We start from the raw sequence: 27,171 nt of genomic DNA, 5'->3' as shown, positions 1-27,171 counted from the left end.
CGTAGCGCCGCTCTGGGCGCTACGGGACCAACCCAGCAGCACCCCAGCTGCTCTGCCCCAGGCGTCCCCAAGTCAGCCGCTGCTGAAACTGACCAGTGGCTGACTACAGGAAGCCCCTGCCCCGGGCTTCCTGGAATCAGTCGCCGATCAGTTTCAGCAGCAGCTGACTTGGGGATGTCTGGGGTTCTTAAGTTGAATCTGTATGTAAGTCAGAACTGGCGTCCAGATTCAGCCGCTGTTGAAACTGATCAGTTTCAGCAGCGGCTGAATCTGGACGCCAGTTCCGACTTACATACAGATTCAACTTAAGAACAAACCTACAGTCCCTATCTTGTACGTAACCCGGGGACTGCCTGTACATTTTCACTCTATTATTTACATAGTTCCAATTCTGATTTACCTCATTCATCTATTGTGGTGATTAGTTAAAATTCAAGAAGCACATTCTATCTGTAAAGAGCTAACGGAGTAGTATCGTTATTGTTTCCAATAACTTTAGTTTTTTTCTGAAATTCTTGCTGTTTTATTTCCAAAGGGGTTGTAAGGTTTTCTTGTTCTTGTGTATCAGAACTTTAATATGTGTCAAGCTGATGATCCTTAATGCAGGACAGAAGAGAGAGTTGGTAAAATGGACTAGAAGGTAAACTGGTAAACTGCACCAGCTGGCTACATTCTCCGTACTAGAACTCATATGCCAGTGGGAAGTAGCTAGAGTTTCCATCCATCCCTTCTGGGGCTGCAGGGAGGGAGTCTCCAGTGTATCATGCTGGTGGCATACCCAGTGAGGGAATTGCAGGAGGTTTCCATTCCCTTTGTGCTGCTTGCTTGGATTCCCATTACATTCCCAGGGGTGGACAGCCTAAGCGGAGGAGACCCTGAATCCAGGGCTCAAGTAAAGTCAAGGGATAACAAATGATAAAATGGGGACAGGAACGCTGGAATAATTTCATGGTGAACATGCTGTGATCCATGGACTCAAATTGTAAATCCTGTATATAATGGGAACCACCCTCGCATCTCTAGTTCTCTAGCACCTGCGAAGGGAGATGGAAGTGAGGGTCACAGGGTCCAAAGAAAGGAGCCAGCGCTGTTTGAGCAGTTCACAAGAAGTGGAGTGGGGATGAGAATCTGGCTCAACGTTTCCATTTCCTAAAGGTTATATTATGTAAACGTTTACTCTTTTGAATGTTCCTATGCAGTTTCTTTTGTGAGTAAGGGCTACTCATGTAAGGAAAGTTTTGTAAGATGCCCAGGGGGGAATGGCTGGTAGCAGGGGGAGCAGATATAGTACAGCAAAATCCCTCATCCAGGACCAGTCATCCTGGGAGGTCCATCTTGTATTTGAGTGCTGCACAAAATTTAGTCACCAATGCAATTGGATAAGCAAGTGTCTTGGAGTGTCTGGGAAATAGAACTCTTTAACACAAAACAAGTTCTGTTCCTCCTCCTGAGGTGTGTTTTCTTCCTCACAATGACAACAAAAGGACATAATTATTCAAAAGGAGTCCAATTAATGTAGTCCTTACACAGCTTTTAATCTGACAAAACTTCCATGGAAATCAATGAGAATTTTGTTTTGAATAAGGACTTCAGAGTTAACAACAATGTTCAGAAGTACAATTTGTACAATGAGACAGAAATCGATTTACCAGCCGCTCTCTTAAATCTTTCTGTTTGTATTATTGTGGCTTTGCCTAGCTTTTAGCCACCATAGCCAGTAGCAGATAAAAAATGGATAGACAACATAAACAGTGAAACTTACATGATTATCATAAGTGGCAGTCTTCTCACCTCAACTGCCTATCAAATAAAATAAAAAAGCATAAAACCAAAAGCTTCCTAGTAGTGGAATGTTGAAGAGTAACTTCTTAAAAGACCTAAATGTCAGCTGTACTCTTGTTTTAGCTTCTCTCCTAAAGTATCTTTGCTGATCAATTCTGGTGAGTGTATAGAAGGTGTTAAGTTTTATATTTACCGTCAATTAAATTAAGTTGGTGGAAATGACAACTGTAAATCTGATTTAGGTTTGTCTTACATCTAAAAATGACCTTTAAAATAACTTGATTTTACATGATATTTTGCTAGAACTACTTGAAAAAAATCAGGTTTTCTTAGCCTTTCCTGTCATTTATGATAGCTAAGGTCACAAAAACATTACATATAATAAAATTGCTGCCATGAAGGAAATAAAAGTTGCTATAGAAATATTTTTTCACCAGCAGTTTTTCATCAATTCTTTGTTATGCTTGTTTATGAAGTGCCTTTACCATGTGTTTTTTGGTTCCAAGAGCACTGATTGTTTGCCTTAAGGTTGCCAGGCATCCAGTTTTCAATTGGAAATCTTGGCTGAAGAAGGACCCCGGAGCTCTGGTTGGCAATGCTGACCAGACCATTAAAAGACATGTCAGTGGCACAGTAGAGGCCTGGGGTTAAGGCAAGCTCCCTATCTGTCTTGGTTCCACATGGCCCCAGAAGCAGCCGCCAGGTCCCTGTGATCCCTAAGCACAAGGAGGCTCTGTCTGCTCACTGTCCTGGCTGCAGGCACTGTCCCCATAGCTTCCATTGGTTATGACTCCCAGCCAATGGGAGCTGTGAAGATAGCACTCAAGGGCAGGGGCAGCGCAGAGTTCTATCTCCAAAGCTCCCATTGGCCAGGAACTGCGACCAATGGGAGCTACAGAGGCAACACCTATAGGCTCAAAGACAGCACAAGGAGCCTCCTTGTGCCTAGGGGCTGCAGGGATCTGGCTGTTTCTTCCTAGGAGCAGTAGTATGCGCTGCTGGGACCCTACACCCCACAACTCTCCCACATCTTACTCCTCTGACCCAGTGCAGAGCCCCCTCTGCAATCCAAACCACTCATTACCTACTCCATCCCAGAGCCTGCACCCCCTATGGAGCCCTCATCCCCCATTCTGCACCCCAACCCACTGCCCCAACTCTGTGAAAAGTGAGGGAAAGTAATGGAGAGTAAGTGTCGGAGTGAGGAGGGAATGAACAAGAGGGGGTAGAGCAGAGGTGGGGCCTCGGAGAAGGGGCAGGTGGGTTGGTTTTGTGCAGTTAGATAGTTGGCACTCCTAGTCTGGCTACTTATAGAATTTTTATTAAAAATCTTGTGTTTGATTCCATACTTCCTAGTCAAACATCCTAATGATTTCAATGGATTTGTGATCTGTGAGTTTGGGGTCCTGAGTTGTAGTGTTCTATGTTAAGGTTTCATAGACAATGAGTGCTAAAATTCCTTCACCCAGGATGGTAGCATTTGCTATCATTGTCTTTTCTCTAGGTAAATGGAGCTCATTGCATTTGCCCGAACATGTGCATGCGTACATATAAAGACCTACATCTTTTGTTTTGCTTGCAGAGCTCACTACCCGGTTGGTACTTCGATTAGAGTTACAAGAGGCGCTTGCTCAGTGCTTCATGATCCTTGCAGTTTGAGTCAGGATGACAGAGTTTCTTGTCAGTGCTTATTCAATTTACTATAGTAGTTGACTTGTGATCCTTATTATTTTACCAGATAAAGTGTCTTTGTTATTAAAGCTAATAACCTCCCTCAGATAATTGCAAGCTATTTTTTTGGCAAGACCATCAAAGAAATGTTTACAAAAATTATGAAATAAATTAAGGAATCATTTAACCCAAGTGGTGAAGAGTAATTAAATTAGTGTTTCACCATAGAATTACTCTAGTTACAGAGAAGGTAAATTCTCACCCATGTCCCTTTCTTCACATGCTCTTTATGGTTTCAGGCATGTAGCTAGGGGCATGGATTCCTGGGAATTTTCCTCTCATCTCTGCACCACTAATTTTAAGTAGATTAACAGGTGTGCTGAAGTAGTTGCAAATACAATGAAAAGAGAAGAAAATGCACTTTGATAGTTGATAGATTGACCCAAATTAATGCTGGGTCAGATTCTGCTCCACTTGTCAGGATGAGTAGGTAGGCATAGCAAGAAGCTACTCAACAGGAGTGAGAGTGGCAGAATCTAGCTGTTTAATAATTAGATCAGTCTGATTTTTGAAGGTTTTACAGAGTAGGGCAGCACACGTATGCTTCTTCAAACATATGCCCTTCAGCTGATTATGGGCAATGGAATTTTATTTCCTGAAACTTCTTACACAATATCATTTTGCTTTGAGGCAGATAGACTGGGGCCTCCTCTAGATATACTGGTGGATTCACTGAACTGTACAGCTTTCAGCATACAATGGAGAATGCCAAGGCAGCATGCAAGTACCATCACGGGATACACTGTAAGTAAACCTTTATTTTTGTGAGAAATATAGAACACCGGTTCCAAATAGGCCATATAGTCCTATGCATCACCCTCAAGGAAAGTGCAAACAGTAAGGGAGAGCAAAGAGAGTACTTTGGATCCCAGATTCAGTGCCACACACGAGAGCTGTATAGAAAGAGTTCAGTGAAAAGCTGACTTGGAACCAAGAGCACAGATAATAAGCATTTATGTTTTAGAATCAAGCTATGATGGGAATACAGGAAGTATATAATTCAAAATAATTTACATTTCTCATGTGACTTTCATCCAAGAATCTCAATAAAATAGAGAACACTCTAATAGGAGGGAGTAGAGTAAATATTATGCTTTTTTAAAAAAAACAGAGTGAAATTTATTCTGACTTCCTCAAGCCTGAGTATTTGGGCCGTGATGTAGAGCTGTTACTCTGCACTCCGCCTTCATGAATTTTACTCCAGCCTATGCACTAAAATATCACCCACAGTTCTTCCATGCTAATTGTGCTAGACTGTGGGGCCACTATATTTGCATAAATGTGAAGCCGATGTCCCAACTCTGGCCATGTCTAAAATAACCTGCATTAGTCCTGCATGAATCAACAAGGAGATTAGCTCCATCATTCATATGCAGTGCACTCTTCCCGCAGCTCCCATTGGCTCCGAGCAGCCAATGGGATCTGTGAGCCGCATTACCTGCAGACACGCAGGTAAAAAAAAGTGTCTGGTGGCCTTCCAGGGACTAACCTCAGCAAATTGCGTAGCCCATGGGCTGCTTATTGCGTACCTCTGCATTACACAGATATGCAGCTTGTCAGTTTCCCAGTGTGAGTCTTAAATATCACAAAAGGCTTTGTGTCAATTCTCCACCCTCAAACGATGAATTTGCTCTGAAAAATTTAAACAGCTTTCACAAGTTCACAGAGTGATTCAGTACCAAAGGGGGGAATAGAACCCAGCTACCCTGATTTCCAGTTCACTGCTCTAACAACAGACAGTAAAATTCAGTAGTGATTGATAAAAATAAGGAAAGGTTAAAAACTTGGCCTGTTCAGTCTTGAGAAAAGAAGACTGAGGGGGAACCTGGTAACAGTGTTAATATGTTAAGGGCTGTCATAAAGAGGAAGGTAGATCCTGAAGTAATGGGCTTAATCTACAGCCAGGGAGATTGAGGTTTGATAGTAGGAAAATATTTCTCACCATAAGGATAGTTAAGTAATGATTTAGGTTATTATCAAGGGATGTTGTGGAAGCTCCATCTTTAAGAATAGGTTGGACAAATACCTACCAGAGATGATCTAGGTACAGTTGACCTTGACACAACCCAGGAGCTTGGACTAGATGACTTTTCAAGGTGTCTTTCAGCCCTGTTGTTCTAGGATTCTGTGCTGCAGTAAGTTGTTGATAAAACAGGTGTAGGTGGCAAAGCAAAGCAGTGTAACTTTGCACCAGTCTGACATTCACTTGTATACAGTACAAATGAAAATGGAAATAATTTTGTATTCTGTAGAATCCATATTTATCCCTTAAACTGAAGTAAACAGGAGCTGATTTTGCCAGGGGTGAACTGAGAGTATGGGGGATGGTGTAGATCAGAGCTGGTCAAAAATATTTTGTTTTTCCTCCAAAAATCAAAATGCAAATTTTCAGTGTAAAAATTAAATTTCAAGGGATGAATTTAATGAAAGATGTCCATTTAATGAAAAACTCAGGTTTCAATGGGGAAAAAAAGTTATGACAGAAAATATTTGGCCTTTTCAGGTACTGATTTTAGTTGCAGCAGTGAGGGGTTGTTTCATCTTACACCTCTGTGCTCTGTCTTTTCCTCTCTTATTTGTATGTTACACTTGTCTTGCACATCTACTGAATTGTTTTTATTATTACTGAATTATTTGTATTATAGTAGCTCCCAGATACAAATCATGACTAATAATAACAATAATTGAGCAAGGCACTGTACTAAGTTTGGTACATCCTTAGATGTATAAACAGGGGAGCAATGAATAGAAATATAAGGAGTTTTATGTCTACATAAAGGAATTTTATGACCATGAGATCTTGCATGATCTAAAAAGAAAAAAGGAGTCATATAAAAATGGAAAGTAGGACAAATTACAAAGAATGAATATAGGCAAACAACACAGGAATGCAGGGGCAAGATTAGAAAGGCAAAGGCACAAAATGAGCTCAAACTAGCTATGGGAATAAAGTGAAACAAGAAGACTTTTTATAAATACATTAGAAGCAAGAGGAAGACCAAGGACAGGGTAGGCCCACTGGTCAGTGAGGAGGGAAAAACAGTAACAGGAAACTTGGAAATAGCAGAGATGCCTAATGACTTCTGTGTTTTGATCTTCACCGAGAAGTCTGAATGAATGCCTAACTTAGTGAATGCTAGTGGGAAGGGAGGAGGTTTAGAAGATAAAATAAAAAAAAGAAGTTAAAAATCACCTAGAAAAGTTAGATGCCTGCAAGTCAGCGGGGCCTGATTAAATGCATCCTAGAATACTCAAGGAGCTGATAGAGGAGGTATCTGAGCCTCTAGCTATCATCTTCGGAAAATCATGGGAGACCGGAGAGATTCCAGAAGACTGGAAAAGGGCAAATATAGTGCCCATTTATAAAAAGGGAATTAAGAACAACCCAGGAAACTACAGATCAGTTAGTTTAACTCCTGTGCCAGGGAAGATAATGGAGCACGTAATTAAGGAATTCATCTGTAAACACTTGGAAGGTGGCAAGGTGATAGGGAACAGCCAGCATGGATTTGTAAAGAATAAATCATGTCAAACCAATCCGATAGCTTTCTTTAATAGGATAACGAGTCTTGTGGATAAGGGAGAAGCGGTGGATGTGGTACTAAACCTAGACTTTAGTAAGGCGTTTGATACAGCCTCATATGATATTCTTATCAATAAACTAGGCAAATACAACTTAGATGGGGCTACTATAAGGTGGGTGCATAACTGGCTGGATAACCATACTCAGAGAGTAGTTATTAATGGTTCACAATCCTGCTGGAAAGGTATAACAAGTGGGGTTCCGCAAGGGTCTGTTTTGGGACCGTCTCTGTTCAATATCTTCATCAACGATTTAGATATTGGCATAGAAAATATGCTTATTAAGTTTGCAGATGATACCAAACTGGGAGGGGTTGCGACTGCTCTTGAGGGTACTGTCATAAATCAAAATGATCTGGACAAATTGGAGAAATGGTCGGAGGTAAACAGGATGAAGTTTAATAAAGACAAATGTAAAGTGCTCCACTTAGGAAGGAACAATCAGTTTCACACATACAGAATGGGAAGCGACTGTCTAGGAAGGAGTATGGCAGAAAGTGATCTGTGGGTTATAGTGGACCACAAGCTGAATATGAGTCAGCAGTGTGATGCTGTTGCAAAAAAAGCAAACATGATTCTGGGATGCATTAACAGATGTGTTGTGAGCAAGACACGAGAAGTCATTCTTCCGCTCTACTCTGTGCTGGTTAGGCCTCAGTTGGAGTATTGTGCCCAGTTCTGGGCATCGCATTTCAAGGAAGATGTGGAGAAATTGGATAGGGTCTAGAGAAGAGCAACAAGAATGATTAAAGGTCTAGAGAACATGACCTATGAGGGAAGGCTGAAAGAATTGGGTTTGTTTAGTTTAGAAAAGAGAAGACTGCGGGGGGACATGATAGCCGTTTTCAGGTATCTAAAAGGGTGTCATAAGGAGGAGAGAGAAAACTTGTTCATCTTGGCCTCTGAGGATAGAACAAGAAGCAATGGGCTTAAACTGCAGCAAGAGAGGTTTAGGTTGGACATTAGGAAAAAGTTCCTAACTGTCAGGGTAGTTAAACACTGGAATAAATTGTCTAGGGAGGTTGTGGAATCCCCGTCTCTGGAGATATTTAAGAGTAGGTTAGATAAATGTCTATCAGGGATGGTCTTGACAGTATTTGGTCCTGCCATGGGGGCAGGGGACTGGACTCGATGACCTCTCGAGGTCCCTTCCAGTCCTAGTATTCCATGATTCTGTGATACATACAGCATTGGCAAGCCTGGTATTATAATGTCAGCATCCACTTCTGGTGTCCACATTATACAAAAGATGCTAAACACTTAGAGTGGGTGCAGTAAAGAGCAACAAGGAGAAAAAATAACTTGTACTAAAAAGTTATTTAATTTAGTGGAGAAAGGTATAACAAGAATCAATTGTTTGTCATTGATGTCAGGCAAATTCCAATTAGAAATTTTTAACAAGGAGGGTGATGAAGCATTGGAGCAAACTACCAAGGGAAGAGTTGTACTTTCCATTTTTTATGTCTCCAAATTGAAATTGGATGCTACCTGTAAGATGTGCTTTAGCCAAACATAAGTTATTGGGCTTAATACAGAGGTGAAATTCTCTGGCCTGTGTTATATAGGAGGTCAGACTTGTATGATCCCTTCAGGACTTAAAATCTCAGAATGCATGAACAGACATAAGAAAGAGATGATACCAACTCTGAAGAGCTTGTAACTAAATAAACTGGCCAAACAGTACAAAAAAGGGATCATTTCCATTTTATATATGGAGAATAGAGCTACGGAAAGATTACATGGCTGTCCAGGGGTAAAAAATTACACTGCTTTGCAACTTCTACCAGTTTTATTTATCAATTTACACAAAACAGGAGCCAGATAGTCAATGGGTTTACACAGTTGAGGAGCCTGTCTGTGATGTATAACTTACAGTGCAATTCATGTCATTGCTAAATGCAGCACAGAAATTTCCGTGGGAATTCAACCTACCTATTTCAGGCTGCATTTCTTGAATTTATCAACTGCATTTTACTGTATCACGAAGATCACTGAATGTCAATTAATCTTGTCTGTACTGGGATATGACACATGTTAAAACACACATGGTAAATGCAAGGTTAAATGATCAATTTAGACAGGGAGTGTTGTATCAGCTGAGAATGGTTAACCTTAGGGTCCACTCTGATACAGCGTTAAATATAACAGTTCATTTCTACAACTAAGTGCTCAGTTGTGTTGTGTCTAACATTGGATCAGTTAACAAGTTATACATTATTTCATTTTGGTGTTTAGACAAGCTCTGGTAAGTCAGAAGGCTATGTCACTATATATTAATTCTCTATGTGTTTGTGGATGGGCTGGGGGCATATACGCAGTCAGTGTAAGTGACATGATGCTCATTTGCTTATTATTCTTAAACATTTGTATCACTGCTTTAACTGACTTAACTACATGTCTTCAAGGTGTTTTATTCAGAGGTTGAGGCAGATAAACCAGTAAAACAGCTTTCACATGATGTCCCCCTTAGTCTGGATATGCTGAGTATGGTGAGTATCTTGCTTTATACAGTGTCAGAATGGTCAGAGCTTCTGGAATTTTAAGAAACTTACATTTGGCATTTTCTAATAATTGGTGGTACTTCTGTAATAGGAACCAGGAACTCCAACTTCTTTGGCTGTTTAAAAGTCTCAGAGGGGTAGCCGTTTTAGTCTGTAACTTAAAAAAAACCGTAGTCCTGTAGCATCTTAGAGAATTACAAAACAATTATAAAGTATCATGAGCTTTTGTGAGCAAATCATCTGAGGAAGTGGGTGTTGCCCATGAAAACTCATGATATTATATGTATTTGTTAGTTTCTAAGATGCTACAGGACAACTTGTTATTTTCTTTGGCTGTGTGAACTACACACCAGCTTCAATTCCACAGGGGCTGTTGGGCAAAGAGGAAATCATAGCACACTGGTGTAATGTAATCAGAAGTCTGAGAGATGATTTTTTTACCTCATTCTCCTGCTAGTTTTTTACTCTCAAGTGTTGGGACTTGCCATGGGTTTTAATAGCAATTACCTGCAACATTTCTTTTAAATATTACTTTTGATATCAAGTTTACTTTTTCAATTGGGAACAGTTCATTTATGCATGCAAAAATGGAAGAGCAATTGCATGCCTCCGGTCAGCTTTCTAAACACCCAGATGGGCAATGTTGTGCCATCGTGGTAAATGTCTGAGAAGAGTTGAATTTTTGGCCATTCCTGTGTTTTCAAGTAAGGCTGCCCATTGACAATTTGAGATTAAAAGTTTAATTGTGAGCTTTAACAACTCCTACCTTAAAAAAAATATAGACATGCAAGTTCTTGTCTTCCCATGGATTTCCTGGGGTTGGAAGGTTTTTTGTTCTTCAAAAATATCTCATATTTTCTATCGCACCACCCATTTTCTTTCCCTTTTGATTTAGTCTCTTCTTTTCCTTATCTCTTGATCCCTTTTTTCATTTTTATATTTTCATTCTTCTTCTCCACCTTTTCCCCTTCTCCTAATCAGTGTCCTTCCTTCTTTTGGATCATTTCCTCTTTCCTTCACGTGGCTGAATTAGGAATGTTTCCTAGCAGTGTACAGGCTAGAAATTGGCACAGAGATAATAGCATCAAATTCAAATATTTATTGGCACAGGGGAGATTTCTTTCTCTTTTTGAAGGGCATGCTGGTGAACCTGGTGAGCATTAGCAATCCTCTTCAAAAGAAAGGGATGGAATGAAGAAGGGGGAAGAGTAGCGTCCTGGCTTTCCTGTTGCCCTATACTCACTTTCTTTGGCTACTCATGGCTTTTTCACAGGATCATGCTAAAGGAAGGATCTTATTGTCATGAGTAATTATTATTTTGCTAGACTGTTTTTTGCCCCACTTGTGTTCCTCACTTGCTTTATCCTAAAAGTATTTCTGTTGACAATAGTGCTCATTGGATATGTCTACACAGCAGCTGGTAGGTGTAATTCTCAGCTCAGAAAGATGTACATGAGCTAGCACTTGCAAATAGCAGTGTAGCTGCGATGTCCCAAGCTAGGCACCTGAGTACCTACACAAGGATTGTATGTGGGCAGCAAGCCTGAGCTGTTACTCACATAGCTGTGCTCACTCTGCTATTTTTAGGCATTACTAGTTCAAGCTGACCCAACGCATGCATATCTGCTTGAGCTGGGAATCACATGTCCCATCTGCTCTATATATTGGTCATATCTTGCTATGCTGACCCATTTCTTATGATTTGCCACCAACTTTAGGTATGCTACTTTGTTAACCAGTCCCATTCTGCTTTTTTCTCCACAGGATCAACTTGACGGACAAGCAATTTTTGTAAGTAGCAAAACTGTCACAGCTATGAGCCAAAATAAGACTGAACATTTTAGAACCTCCCTTTCCACTGATTCATATACAGTGCACTAAAATGCTCCCTAATCTACTAAAATAATTATACGATTTAGCACTTAAATAGGGCTTTTCATACTCAAAGTGCCACATACACATTAACAAATATCAGAGCAGGTAGGTAAAAAAGCGTTATGATGATCTCCATTTTAGAGATGGATAATCTTCTACAATAATTATCCAAACCACATAAGACTGCCATGCTGAAGTTAGAGGAGATCAATAGATAAGAATGATCCAGGCAGTGAGGGCCACAGGAGAGCTGAGTTGTCAGCCGGTGTGGGAGGACTAAGCAGTCAGACAAAAGGGAGAGAGTGGGAGGGGGAAATACCATGTCGATAGAAAGGAAGAACAGAGCAATAAGGATGTGTGAGAAGAGACAGAAAGAGCAGATTTGGACTGAGCTAAAATGAAGATAGGACACAAAAATAAGGGAGTCAGAGAGAGCTCACAAAAAGGAGGAAAGTATGGGAGGAAAGACAATGTTGTATAGAAAAATAAACCCCCTTTTATGTCTTTGCTGCTGGTGAATTATTTCCAGGCCTGTGCTTAGTGCAATAGACCATCCTTCTTCCCATACAAATAATTGTAAAGGGTTCCATTTTAGAGATGGGCTAATGTTCATGTAGGAAGGGCTTAGGTTTGAGACTGAATCAGGAAAAGGTTATAGGCTTGGAGACAAAATTGACAGATTCTTGCAAATTGATCTTGGCTAGAAATGGTGGTAATAATGTGATATCAATGGATTTAATGAGGTTTTCACTATCTGTATTAATGGAAATTTTGCTATATCTTGGGAGAATAACTGTCCTTAGGAGATGTTTAGGATGTGTCTAAACCAGAGGAGGGAAAATTGGCTCCTTCTAGCTTTGGATCTGATCCAACAAAACTGTAGGTTTGGGTTTAGATTGGAAGATTTTGAAAGGGTTTCAGATTTGAGGTTCCAGGTTTGACTCATCTCTAGATTAGATAACAACTTCAGATGGTCCATTTCTTAGAGAATTAATGACTTGCTGGGATTAATCAGCTTGCAGCTGGTCATTAATCCCCAGGAAATGTTGTTGAGCTCAGACATTCTTGCTGAAATACTTTCTGTTAGACTCATACCAAAGTCAACAAAAATCTGCAATTACACTGTGGTCAAGGCTTGCATGATTTGTCTTTTTAGACAAAGAGTCCATTTCTCCTCTAATTTACAATGATATGATTCCACAGACTTTAATAGAGCTCCTTCTTGATCTATGCTGCTGTAACTGAGAACAGTCTGTAATTATAAGCATGATCAGAATGGATAGCATGTATTATATCTGGTTGTATTATTTCTTTTCGTCATGGAACATATAAATAACAGGACACATCAAACATAGAAATACAGTATAAGGGCACCTCATAAGGCTCTTTTACAATTGAGTTTAGGAGGACTATTTACATAGAATCATAGAACATTGGAACTGGAGAGGTCATCAAGTCCAGTCCCCCAGCCCTCATAGCAGGACCCAGTACCATCTAGGCCATCTATAGATGTCTATCTAACCTGCTCTTAAATATCTCCAGAGATGGAGATTCTACAATGTCTGTAGGCAACTTATTCCAGTGTTTAACCATCCTGACAGTTGGGAAGTTTTTCCTAATGTCCAGCCTAAACCTCCCTTGCTGCAGTTTAAGCCCATTGCTTCTTGTTCTATCCTTCCTCCTTGTGATACTCTTTTAAATACTTGAAAACTGCTATCATGTCCCCTCTCGGTCCTCTCCTTTCCAAATTAAACAAGCCCAATTAATTCAGTCTTCCTTCATAGGTTATGTTCTCTAGACTTTTAATCATTCTTGTTTCTCTTCTCTGGACTCTCCAATTTCTCCACATCTTTTTTGAAATGTGGTGCCCAGAACTGGATACAATACTACAATTGAGGCCCAATCAGCACAGAGTAGAGCGGAAGAATGACTTCTTGTGTCTTGCTCACAACTCTCCTGTTAATGCATCCCAGAATCACGTTTTCTTTTTTTGCAACAGTGCCACACTGTTGACTCATATTAAGCTTGTGGTTCACTATGACCCCGATCCCTTTCTGTAGTATAGAAAGCACATGTGCATACGTGTGGTGGACTTAGTCCAAAAAAAGAAAAAAAGGCAGGTGGAAGATTTCTAGGTCAGGTCAAGTGTCAAATGCCTGAACTTGGAGAACAATTAATAGCTATGATCCTGTGTGCCCTGACAGGAGAAATACAATTTGCGATAGTTTCAAAATTAGGACTAGTTGATTTTCAAAGGTCATGTTTGTCCAGATCTTCAAGTGCTGTAAATAGGCATTGATTCATTGTAGTCAACAGAGCTTCTCTCATTTACATCAGTAAGGCCATAATGTTTTAATAAAACATAAGGCCAAATTCTTCCCCATTGTATGCTATTTAAAATTTTGCAATAGTACCTGTGATGCATTGCAATAGAAATGTCAGCCTGCTGTACCTCCAGTATCACAACACAGCAAAGCTTTTAAGATGCATTAATGGTAGGTGGAACTCAGTCCAGAGCCAGATAAATATCTTAGCTTACTTTAAAAGTACTTCATATAATTTTCATTGACTTTCTATCATTTAGACTAAAACTGTGACTCAAAATGAGCTGTAGGTGGCAGGATCTCAGTCCAATCAATTGAACTGTGCATGAGCTTGTGGTGACTACCTCTCTGGGGCTCACTGCAGGACTGAGAATGGAGGTAGTAATATCAGGCAGTAAAAATATTGGACTAGAACAGTATGCAAAATGAATAAAGGAGGGGAGTTTATTAGAAAGACAAGCATCAGGAGGCTGGCAGATAATAAAGTGTTAGGATCTTTCAGTAACATGCTGCAACTGGAAATGTTATTTCTAATTGCTTGTGGCTTTAGGAGAAAAGAACTTTCTGAATTTTCCCATGTGCTGTGAGTTGTATTTTAAATATCTGCATGATTCTTAAGGTACACTTTTTCATACTGAAGACATGTATGGTAGAAACTGATATTTGTTTAAAGCATCTCTTCAGAATCAGAAACTATATTCTGGAGGTATATATAGATAAAGTTTAATATAATAAAATAATTCAGTCCAATTATTGCCTTTATATAAATACTTCCATTAATTTTTGGAACTACAGTTGAGGTGGCATTTATGGCTTCCAGTGGAACAATTGGAGAATGGGCTCAAATCAAAACCCATGTTCAAAGAGCTCCCAATTTCTTGGGTTTTTGAGATCCAAACTCTGAATTTTGCCATCTTTGTTAATATTTGGCTGAGCCAAAATATAAGATCTGAATAGTTCCAACTCCCTGGTAGTACATGTTCTGTAATGGACTAAACAGTGAGATAAATACTTGGTCATGCTGGGATTTTTAAACAGACCCTGTCAACAGTATCACACATAGCAAAATTATTACTTGCTGAGTTCAGCTATGCCCTGCATATGGCAGTTGATGGCTTTGCCTTTGGGTTAACCTGTCCTATGATGGTGGCACAGAGACAAGTAAGTCCTTGGCCTTCCATAAAAGGAGGCATTCATTTCAGGACAAGGTTGATATAATTAGAAGAGCAGCTTGGGAGGAAAATTTCAGGGACCACCTACTTCCATTACTTCCTGATCTATGTACAAAGAGGGGTCATCAGTTCACAAAGCTGCCTATTTTTCACCCATAGAAGCAGCTACAGTCCCCTGAAAACAAATAATGCACTCCAGGATTTGGCTCAAAAGGGAAATGTATGTGACTTAAATTTCAGCAGCCAAAATGTGATTGTGAGCTCCATAAAAACTTTCTTCAAATTTTGGAATTATGCAGAGAAATGGGTCAAGGTCAGTTCTGTAGGTCCCTGTGGGGTTAAGCTACAGCTTGTCAGGAAACTTATGACCTTGTTTGTGGGAGGGTTTTGTGTGTATGTGTACTGAATTGATGCTGTTGCAATTTTCCTAGGGGCCTGGATAGGGCAAAACCATGTAAAAGGATTCTCCCATCCAAGCAGCACGGCACACAATGTCATTATAAGTAATGTGAAACAAATCTGTTACTCTCTTCTATCTTCTTTTTCTTATCTCTGACAGGAAGTTGTTATTGGCAATCTAAAGCCAGGCACTCCACACCGTGTTAGCATAGGAGCTTATGGCTGGGCAGGAAAAGGACGACCCAGTATGCCCAGAGACATTACAACCTTATCCCAAGGTAAAATCTGTGTAAATAGCTTTCCATTATGAAACCATTGGGGCAGAGTTAATCCAAGACATTTCATTTTGCTGGGAGGTAAACAGAGTGAGAGTTAAAATTTCTGTTTTGCTCAGTCTCTCTCATGTCATATGGCAGAAGGTATTTGTAATGGCAAAATGGCGAGTAACATTATTAAAAGGTTTAAAAGTATAAATGCCACTTGAGGTATCAGGTGCTTTAAGAACCCTTTATAAAGCACATTTGAAGAAAGAACCCTTTTTCCACTAGTATATTTCATGCCCACATGTCAACATGTGAATCCTAGCTAAATCTAATGTATGCATGGGTATGTCTACACTACCCCGCTAGTTGGAACGAGGTGTACCGGTAGTTCGGAATAGGAATCCTAGTCCGAACTACCTAGTTCGAGCCCCGTGTAGCCGCGCTACACGGGGTTCGAACCAGCGGGGATTTAAAAATGGCAGCTCCCCGCTTATGCAAATGAAGCCCGGGAAATTCAAATCCCGGGCTTCATTTGCAAGTGCGGTATGCCTACATTACCCTCCTAGTTCGAACTAGGAGGGTAGTGTAGACATACCCCATAGTATTTACATAAGTTAGGGCATGTCTACATAGCAGGGCAAAAGTTGATGTAAGCTATGCAACTTCAGCTATGTCAATTGCATAGCTGAAGTCGAAATAGCTGAATTTGGCGTTTTGGTGCAGTCTCCTTACTCCTTGTGAAACGAGGGTTACAGGAGTCAGAATAAAAAGTCCTCCAGCTCAACATTATTTTGAAATAATGGCTTGCTGTGTAGACATGCTCTTTGTTATTTCATAATAACATCAGTTATTCCAAAATAATGCTGCTGTGTAGTCATACCCTTAGGCTATGTCTAGACTGCAAGCCTCTTTCAAAAGAGGCTCTTTCGAAAGATACTTTCGAAAAAGCCTCTTTCGAAAGAGAGCGTCTAGACTGCACGCGGAACTTTCGAAAAAGCGGCTTGCTTTTTCAAAAGAAAGCACCCAGTGAGTCTGGATGCTCTCTTTCGAAGAAGCCCTATTTACATTCAAGAACGCCTTCTTTCGAAAGAGGAACTTTCGAAAGAAGGCGTTCTTCCTCGTGCAATGAGGTTTACCGCCGTCGAAAGAAAAGCCGCGTTCTTTCGATTTAATTTCGAAAGAACGCAGCTGCAGTCTAGACGCAGGTGAAGTTTTTTCGAAAAAAGGCTACTTTTTTCGAAAAACCCCCTGAGTCTGGACACAGCCTAAGAGACCTACCTGATTCTCAGTGCTGGGATGTGTGTGTTGAGTTTTGTGTCTATAAAAATCTATCTGTGTTTCTAATACTAATTACATGCCATTCTTTTGGCTTAGACAAATGCATGCCCCCTGAACCACCCTATCAGCCTCAGGTCATTGTGGTTTCTGATTCAGAGGTTGCACTGTCATGGAAACCTGGAGTCAGTGAAGGAAGTTCCCCTATCCAGTACTATACCCTGGAGTTTATCAGGTAAATATGCTATGGAATCTGAATATCAGTACATGTGCACAACATGCATTTGAAGATCATATTATTAGATTCAGTGCAGAGGCTCCTCATTATTTATTCATTCATGTTATATAGTGCATTTATTACTTTCTCATGGTGAAATGTACTGTAAAAATTTAAAATAAATAATCTCAGTGATATAAAGTCAGCAATAACTCCCATCCTTCCTTTTAAAGAAAATATCCATCCTCCAGGAAAAGCCTGACTCAACGGGTTGAAACCTTGTCTGACAGTCATCAAACTCATGCCCAAAGGGAGAAGAGAAATCCAGATAAAAGAGCCTTTCCTTGAAACCCGCCTTGTCCCTAGCCCTCAGCAAAAGAAATTCAGGGACTGTCAGCTCAGTTGTCACAGCTGATTTAAGCTGTGGTAAGAATATAAGAATCGGTGGTATCTTGAGTTCTCAAGTCTCAAACCACTATGTGGTCTTCACTTTATGGATCTTGTTTACTGTTAACTTTCCATAAAACTAAGACAGTATTTGAAAACTTCAGGGAGATTCTATCACTAATTATCTAAAATGTGCAATAGTATATAATAGAGCTAAATTTTGTAAAATTGGTTCCTGAGCAGCAGCTGTAAGAGGTATCTGAGTGGTCAGCAATGTGTAATTGCAACTGTGTATTTGCATGCAGAAACATACTGTAGTACCTTATTATTCAGCCATGTATGCAAAGTCAGATTTGTATACGAGACTACCTGTTTGTATGTGTTTGCACATATTGTTAGAGCACAGGATACTGGTATATCTTTTCATTTGGTTTGGTCCATTAAGTAAACATATGTGGATTAATTTCACTGAAATTATTAGGCAAGAAGACAGATTTGCCTCAGGACTTCTGTGTGCTGTGAGCTCAAAACATCTTTTATTCCCCCCTTGCTTCAGCTAATCATAGAAGCCACATCGAAAGATTTCTATTCTTTTTTTTTAAAAGAGCGTGGTGTTGGAAAATTTTAAAAACAATCTTCAATCCCCCCCAAACATTGATTCTTCTACAGCACAATTACAGTGCAGAAAACACAGATATAATGAAAAAGAATTCCCCCTGCTGAAAGCCTGCGTCTGAATTTCTGTGACACTTTGTGTTCAAATCTGCCTGATGTTTAGTGGGTTTTAAGTGACACAATGCTTGCTGCATTCGGAGTTAGAACATGAGTGACGGATATCTAATGAGTGTTGTGTAAGTCCAGCTCTGGTTTAGAATTATCAAGAGGTTGTTTCAGTGCCTATTTCCCCAATATAATAATGATCTGAATTGATCCCTCTCTCTTCCCTTCTTTTATCTCAGCATAAAATGTTAGAAAGAGATATGGGTGAGTTCTGACTAATTATGCTTGTTTCTCCCTCATTCCTTGTCTTGGGAAGAGGAGGTTGTAGGTTTATGAGCATCTCCTCATAATATTCCCATTCCCTATGTGGCACATTATAAATGCATCCTTGAATAACTTGAGTTAACTGCAGAGTACATCCTTGTATTCTCTTTAAGTCAAGAGATGTCAGTAATTGGAATTCAGTATCCAATTGTTTCCAGACTTTGGAAAATAATTCACTAACAGCACATTGTTTTGATAACATTGTTTAGTCAGAGGTTTTAAAATAAAACTCAAAATGCATTTGGTCATTTTGGAGATTATACTTTCTTACATTTGGATGCTTGAGTATGTTTGTTTGGAGAAAGTTCATGGAAACATAAGTCTCAAATAGCAATTAAAGTTAAACTTTTCACTCCAGTTTCATTTTCTTTTGGTGTAGATGATTTTAAGGCTAAATTGTACTGGGATCAATCTGGAGTAATAGAATCATACAATCATAGAAGAGATTAATGTTGGAAGAGACCTCAGGAGATTTTCTAGTCCAACCCATTTCTCTAAGCAGGACCAGTGAAGTTCCGTAGGATTATATCAACGTAAATAAAAATTAACAAATAAATTCTCAATCAGTCCCTCGTCTTAAATAAATACTTTCCTAATCCAATACTCTAATTTTGCAGAATCAGTATCTGTATTTCTGTATGCACATGTCTGATTTTTTTGGATTGTGAATCTCTTGTGCTGGTACAGCAAGCCTGCAGAAAAAATGAAATTGTTTGAATCATTTCATTCCCTCAGGGTTAACTTTCTTACCCGTATCCTAGAAAAGCAACATGGGGGAGTCTGCCACAGACAGGAAACCATACTGTCTCTCATTCTATTCAGTTGGGAATTTGGGGATTAAAATCTCACAGAAGTTCAATAAATTAATTGCTTAAGCACATCTGAATCTGATGTAGCACTAAATTGTAAAATATCAATATACTTATTATTAGTTGTACAGTCCTTAAGGAATTTGTAACTGAAAAGTTGCTAGGCCTAAATAGACAAGTGGCTTCTTTCTTGGAAGCATGCAAGAATAATACTTTTAAATTCAAACTAAGGATTATTTTCAGAAGTAGCATATCTGTGTAAAGTAAAATATTGGGTTTCATATATTCTGGGTTTTTGTAAAGAGCTTGTCTATAGCTAACCTAATCCAGAAAATTCAGCTGGAGCTGAAAAAAGTATTGGAATACTTTCCCTGGAATACTCAAAAGCTCTAAACCATTGTGCACATAAACAGAATGTCCAGGTTTAGAGGAACGAGCTAATCAGAATATACATTTCTGGCTAACCATTTTTTATAACACTAAAGGTGTTTCAGCTACATACATCCCTTAATAACTGAGCACCTGAGTCAAGTGCTTTCATTCATTCTTTGGAAAAATTGTTAATATGAATCCCCAGAGAAGGGAAAAATCAGGTCCATTTTCCTGTGGCTGGTGACAATGGAGGATCCATCAGCAGTGAACCAGGATAATTCTGCTCTTCAAATTAGGAGCAGGAGTTTATTGGAGTGTGTTGTTGGGGGGACTGTGCAGCAGGAAAACATCCATTGCTTGGTGAGAAAATGAAGTACTGCGCTGCTGGGTGTCAGCTGGCAGCAGGGGAAGGCTCTTGCTGGAGTGTCAATAGCTGGACCTTCCCCTGTTTTCCCCTTAGACATCTGTAGAAGAGAGCAGGAGGGTTGAGTGGTACAGAAAACTAGAAGCTATAGCAGCAACTATGAAAGTGGGTAGCTCCTTTCCCACTCCCCTCCCCCTCCCCCCGCCCCAGTGCATTTCTATAGTGCACAGAACAGGGTGCCGAGAAGAGTATTGGGACCAAAATGAACCTTTTTTTGGTGTTCCATTCCTTTCAAGTAGAACTGACTTCTATAAGTTATTCCATTGCACTAATGAATTATTACATCACAAAACAACCTAGATTATTTCAGTGGACATAACATGGTAAACTGAGTCCCTCAACAGCAATCCATTCTTCAGTGTAACCCTAGATGCAAAGAGAACATAATTTACAGCAAAGAAAAAATATAATGCATAGAACAGAACCTATTTTAAATTCGCTACAGGAAGTGTCTCACCTGTTTAAAACGCTGCTTAAGGAGAAATCGCCCATACTCCATATAAATTCGTAAGTTCGTCCTCTGGTGCGCAATCCAAGCAATGGGGCTTCACAGTGAGAATTTTCATGGTACAATCCTCTCTCCTGGCCTCACTGCAGCCTAACTGCCACTCTTGTGGCTGTGGCATCCCCACCCATACTTTGGGGTCAAATGGATGGAGGATCTTCATATTGCAGACATACAAATAAAACCCCTTGTAGTCACAGAGAATAGAATAGAATTTAGATTGTGAGGTCCTTGGAATGAGGACTGTGTTTGTGTAGTGTGTAGAATGCCTAGTACAGTGTTTAATGAGAGATGGCATACCACAAAAGAGTAAGATGAGGGGACATAACTATATTGTTCGGTTGTCCTCCAGAGTCTCCTCTTTCATTTTATTTTTTAAAAAGAGTAATTTTCTAGTTGCTATGGTTGTGAAGTTCAACTGGTTAGGAATTTCCCCCTGAAAATATTTGATTTGTCTTTAATATTTTCCATTCCATGCAATTGAAAACTTACAAGTAATGTTTTGGTTTTGACAAAAATATTGTCAAATATGTTAGGAAAATAAAAACAAACTATTTTATTTCCTGTCAGTTCATCCCAAGTCAAAATATATCAGTTACCCTGACCCTAAATATTTCAATATACCTCCTGCAAGTTGTAGTTCAGGTGTTTCATGCCCCCCTTCTCACCTATGGTCTAGGCTACTTGGCTGGATTACATGCATCTCTCATGGTTTCCCGTGGTTTCCTTTTACTGAGTCATGAGCTGCGCCATGGGAATGACACCACTTGGGTGCATGATGGGAGATGTCTGGCTGGAAAGCCAGTCCATAAGGTACAAGAGGTATCTGATATACAACTCCTATTAGGTACCATCACACCAAAAATGTTGCAGTGTGGTTCCCAATCAAAACAAAATGTTAATTACAAATAGAAATGTCAAAACAAAATGTTTTGGTTCTTCCAGTATTTCAGCTTTTCATCAGGGCTGTGTCCAGACTCAGGGGTTTTTTCGGGAAAAGTAGCCTTTTCCCGAAAAAACTTCCCCTGCGTCCAGACTCAAGCCGCGTTCTTTCGAAATTATTTCGAAAGAACGCGGCTTTTCTTTCGATGGCGGTAAACCTCGTTTCACGAGGAAGAATGCCTTCTTTCGAAAAGTGATAGAAATGTAGCCGTGTTAGTCTGGGGTAGTTGAAGCAAAATGCAGGACAATGTAGCACTTTGAAAGTTCCTCTTTCGGAAGAAGGCGTTCTTCAATGTAAATAGGGCTTCCTCGAAAGAGAGCATCCAGACTCGCTGGGTGCTCTCTTTCGAAAAAGCGGATTGCTCTTTCGAAAGATCCGCCTGCAGTCTAGACGCGATCTTTCGAAAGAGGCTCTTTCGAAAGATGCTTTCGAAAGAGCATCTTTCGAAAGAAGCCTGCAGTCTAGACATAGCCCATGATATGTGCTGAAAATGAATGTTGAAATATTATAGTTTCCTGTGGGAGAAGAATTCTGTTTTGTTTTCCTCAGCTCCGACTTTCACATCATGACCTGTGTGTAAGCAGTGCAGCAATGACTGCTTGAGTTTGCAGAGAACCTGAAACAATAGCTCTGAATTGTGAACTGCCTCCATTCATTTCAATGCATGCTAACTAGGGATGTAAATGGATAACTGGTTTACTGGTTCTGGTTAACTGGTAGAGGCTGGAGCAAGGGGCTGCTTAAGACCCACGGGGCCCACTGCAGGCAGGGGCTGCTTCAGCTGGCCAGCTGGAGGAGCCCTTACCTGTGGCAGGCCCAGCCCGGGTGGCACATTGGAGGCAGAGGTGCTCTGGCTGGCCAAAGTAGCCCCTGTCTGTGATGGGCCTGGCTTGGTCCTCCTAATGCAGGTTACATGTTGGCTCCCTGGGAGCAGGGTTAGTAGGAGCTGCCGGCCCCACTCACAGAGAGCTGGCTACAGAGCCTGCAGTCAAGCCTCCCATGGAGGCATCGCTGCAGGCTCTGCAATATAAAGCTTATCTATAAGCTTTATGCTGCAGAGCCCACAGTATGTGTAACAATGTAACTGCTAGGATTTTTAGTGGTTACATGGTTACATTTTTAAATTACTTTTTACATCCCTAGTGCTAACTCAAGTGCCTAAGGATAATGCTTTTAATGTCAATATTGTTAACTATGTGACTGCTCGACCATGCAGGCATGAAGAAGTATGCTACATCTTTAGAAAGTGTGTGTGTGCGTGCACATGAACACATGCACGTGTGCATACATGCACATTCCAGGAAAAGATAGGTGTGTAGAATATATATAACGTAGGAAGGGTAAGCCTATAACAACAAATGACTGACGACATGATTGGTTTCATGCTCCTGAAGGGATCTCAGCTTTCAGATTTTTGGAAAATGCATAGTAGAGTGGGTCCCTGATTGGGGTTCTGAGGCACAGTCACAATAGAATGGAGGAGTGGGGTGTGAATAATAATGCTCATGGTGAATTACCGTATATGCAGAATTATTTTTTCATGGCAAATATGGATTCTCTATAATTGTATATATTTATAGGATCATTAAACAGTAATATGTTGCAGCTCTGAGCTTGTTACTTGGGCTAAGTAAAAACATGGCTTAAAGGACTAAGAACTATAAAGTTTGGATTATTAGCAGATGTTTTATTCTGCTAAATGATTCCCAGATCTTTTAAAAAGAGAGTTCAAGTGCTTATGAATGTGTAGTTCTTTACAGTTTAAAGGTTATGTTTTTTAAAATCAATCAAACATTAGATTGTGTCATAAAGTAGTAACCCAAATGTTCTAGACACTCACTGGACAAAATTCAGCTCTTAGTGAAACCTCCCCAACTTCACAGATTTGCTTGTATGGCTTATTTTATTTTTAAACTACACTGTTTGGCTTTGTTTTTAATGTTGGCCAAATTCTACACTCAGTTACACCTTGCTTCTCCATACATTGCTTTGTAGATGCACTGCTGTAACCTAAGAGCAGAAAATGGCTCTGGAAGTCTTCCAGTTTCCTCATACACAGGTATATTGAGCGTCAGATAGGGGTCAGATTTGTACAGTGTTGCAGCACAAAGGACTATTCCCAGGGTTTCAAGGGAAAGGAAGCATAGCTATATGAAATGATTATAGAACTGAATAGTCTATCTCAGTGAGCCTTGCTGATGTTAAAGTTGATATAAACTGAACTTTTATGTGAGACATTTCTAAACCCATAGAATAAGAAAACATTGAAGCTGACACACTGAACATAGCGAACTGAGTTTATCATATATGTTTCTCAGTCCATCTGTTTGCCATTTTAAAATGCTGTACTGATTTGTTAATACAGAGGATAAACTGGGAAGTAAAGATCAAGTGATAAATCTCTGTTTTTAATTGTGTATGCTTAGTGGTATGAATACTCATTAATCTGTCTAGAAGCTAAATCTGCAAAAGACAATTAGGAAAAGTTAGCAGTAGCTTAGGATCTTTGAAGACTGAACATATCTTTGCAGTCCACTCTCAGCAAACTATGTCTTCAAATGGTCCCTCCTTTAGATGTGTTGTGATGACGTGGGGATTGTATTCACTCTGTTCACTTTGTTACATGTGATTTCTACATCCTGTACTGTTCTGTAATAACTGTGTGCCCCTCAGTTTCCCTGGGCTCTGCACTACTGTCTAGTTGGGGATGGGAATTCTGGGTGTAGCTCACTGTGGCTATGCCTGCATGGCAGCATTATTTCAGAATAACTAACATTATTCTGAAATAACACAGCCCACGTCTACACAGTAACCAGTTATTTTGACATAATGTCAAAATAATGAAGAGCTGGATGACTTCTTACTCTGACTCCTGTAGCCCTCATTTTACGAGGAGTAAGGGAAGTCAGAGGAAGAGTGCTCTAAGTCAGACTTCCTGCTGTGTAGAAAGCACCAAAAGTCGAAATAAGCTATTTCGACTTAAGCTACGCAATTGATGTTGATCAAATTGTATAGCTTATTTCAGTTTAGCTCTGCTGTGTAGACATGCCCTTGGGAAGCATGCTTAGGCCAGCACAGTTCACAATGGCTCAGGCTCATGATACCGAGACCCTGGGAAGGGTATAATACCAGGTGGCACCTTTTGCCTGAGAAGCTGGACAAAGGAGGAGGTAGAGCTGCCTGGATGACTGGGACCTGTTGCTGAGTGTGTGAGTGAGTCTCAGCTGGCTTAAGATACAGGGAGGGAGCCCAGAGCCTGGCTCTGGGCCCCCCTCTCCCAAACATGGATTGCACTGACTGCTTCTGGTTACTGCGCTTGCAAGTCTATTCTACGGTGTATCCCTGTGAACTAATCAACATTCTATTCTACCTGCTGGATGAGAATCATATCTGACTGCGGATGGGGCTGAGAGTCATATCTGACCCCGTGATGCCCCACACCTCGTGAAATGTGTGTATCCCTATTCTGATGCACGTGGTAGCTATATCCATTATATCCATAAACTTATTTTTAATTGGCAAGAATTATTTGTATTATTATTAGATCAAATTAGACTAATACTGGAAAATTGAGATTGCTTTATAATATATATATATATAGATATATATTATAAAAATATTTATATTATATTAAAAAGCATCAATACCTTTAACTGAAAAATTTTGCATGTTTTCATTTTGGGCATTTGGTGCAGGCATGAAAAGTAGAATGATGAACTGGCTATAGCTTACAAGGCTGTTCCCTGCTTCCTGATTAGGGAAGTGGGTTTAAAGCAATATTTTTAACTGAATCATCACGTTATGCATTTCTGTGAAGAGTTTGGTTTTTTTTAACTGATTTCACCTTCTTGTACCCATGGAGACAATTGAATATTCCTATTGCCAGCTGTTGGGTTATGCCTTAAGCAGAATGCAGGAAATAGGTGCAAATTCTTAATGTATTAATGTACTATCCCCGTTAGCACATAAAAAAAAGCCTGGGAGAGTCAATAAATCTTGTATTGACTAATAAAACATACATTAACTTTCTGTTCCCTCCAGCTGCAAAATACAAGAAATACAAAATGCCTGTTTGCTATAATATGCATTTGAAAACTGCTGGAGATATTTTCAGCTAGTCCTCTGTAAACAGTAGTAGATTCAGTGAACACTTGGAGGTTATTTCCTGCAATAAATATCACAAGGACATCTTAGTAAAGGACACCAGAATAATTTCATCTTAAAGGTCATTATTTCCCTTCTTTAGTTTCCAGATACTTTAAGTTTCTTTAAGCTGGCTTCCTGTTTAAATTTCTAGGATTTTAAATTTGTTTACTTCCTTTATGTTTTCTCTTTGGTGGGGTATAAGGTAACTCTAAGTAAGAGTGAGGACTACGTCAAAATATCAGAATAGCTCTCCTAACATCATTTACAAAACAGGCAGATTCAATGTATGCTTCCCTTCAAAAAATCACTGCTTATAAATGTAAATACATCTAGTTTCTCTGGAACTTCTGTTTGGACAACAGTTGCATGTGAATGATCACACTGATATCAGTTGGTCTGCTTTTGCGAGTAAGGCAAGCGGAATTTGGCTTTCTGTTTTCAGTATGATTAAAGGTGTAATTAGGCATCTCCCAGAACAGTGACGGGAATTCTATTACTTGTTACAGAATTGACATACCTAGGGCTTATTCTTCTCTCTCATCATTGTTACTTCAGCTTTACACTGATATAAATGAAATAAGAATTTGACCCTCAGTTTTCCAATGGAGATTTGTTAATGGATACTTAATCATCAGGCAAAACAATAGTTTTCTATTTAGATTCTGATCTTGGTTACACCAGTATGCGTCTGGAGTAACTCCATTGATTTCAATTTGCTCAGCTTTACTAAATAGATCAGAATCTTGCCTGACATACCAAAGTGCCACTCTGTAGATTCAATAAATATAGGATTTGACTGTCCTATTATGATATCCATATTTGAAAATTTTGCTCATAAAATCTACACCGAAAACTAGGAAAAGAAGGGAAAATATACAGGGTATTTGAAAGGAAAAAGATCCTCTAAATAATCTCATAATTAAAAAAAGAAAAGAAAAAGAAAACTTGTTTTCACATACAGTTATGGCTCTGATTCTATCACCCTTGCTTACAAAGAGTAGCATTACTTGATATGAATAGCCTCACTGGCTTTAATGTAGCAACTTTCATGAGTACGTGCTTTTCTGTTGTGGCGGATGGACTTGTTTCTATCTACTTTCTCACCTCACAAACAGCTTGAAGACTTTCCAGTAAAGCGTTGTGTGCAGTTTTATTTACAGTTATTATCACAAGCTAAAAATGAGTGGACAGTCAGTGTAATCACTATTGCAAAAAGCAAACATAATTTTGGGGTGCATTAGTAGGAGTGTTATAATTCTTCCATTTTTAAATCCACACTGATTAGGTCTTAGCCAGAGTATTGTGTCTAGTTCCAAGTGCCACATTTCAGGAAACATTGGGACAAATTGGAGTAAGTCAAGAGAAAAACAACAAAAATGATTAAAAGTCTAGAAAACATTGACTATGAGGAAACACTGGA

The 27,171-nt window shown here is 39.7% G+C and overlaps 1 protein-coding gene across 1 annotated transcript in view; it reads left to right on the top strand.

The window, feature by feature from the left end:
* Nucleotides 1-27,171, top strand: part of EGFLAM (EGF like, fibronectin type III and laminin G domains) — a 127,897-nt gene that overhangs the window by 23,057 nt on the left and 77,669 nt on the right. Inside the window, exons 2-6 of the mRNA XM_006139475.3 lie at nt 4,148-4,257; nt 9,501-9,584; nt 11,361-11,387; nt 15,527-15,644; nt 17,004-17,139. Of these exons, the coding sequence (XP_006139537.2) occupies nt 4,148-4,257; nt 9,501-9,584; nt 11,361-11,387; nt 15,527-15,644; nt 17,004-17,139 (475 nt within the window). The remainder of the gene's footprint in view (nt 1-4,147; nt 4,258-9,500; nt 9,585-11,360; nt 11,388-15,526; nt 15,645-17,003; nt 17,140-27,171) is intronic.

The sequence above is a fragment of the Pelodiscus sinensis genome, chromosome 6 (assembly GCF_049634645.1).
Source record: "Pelodiscus sinensis isolate JC-2024 chromosome 6, ASM4963464v1, whole genome shotgun sequence".
In the NCBI taxonomy this organism is placed as follows: Eukaryota; Metazoa; Chordata; order Testudines; family Trionychidae; genus Pelodiscus; species Pelodiscus sinensis.
Note: the sequence above shows the minus strand (reverse complement) of the source record. Positions and strands in the feature narration are given on the sequence as shown.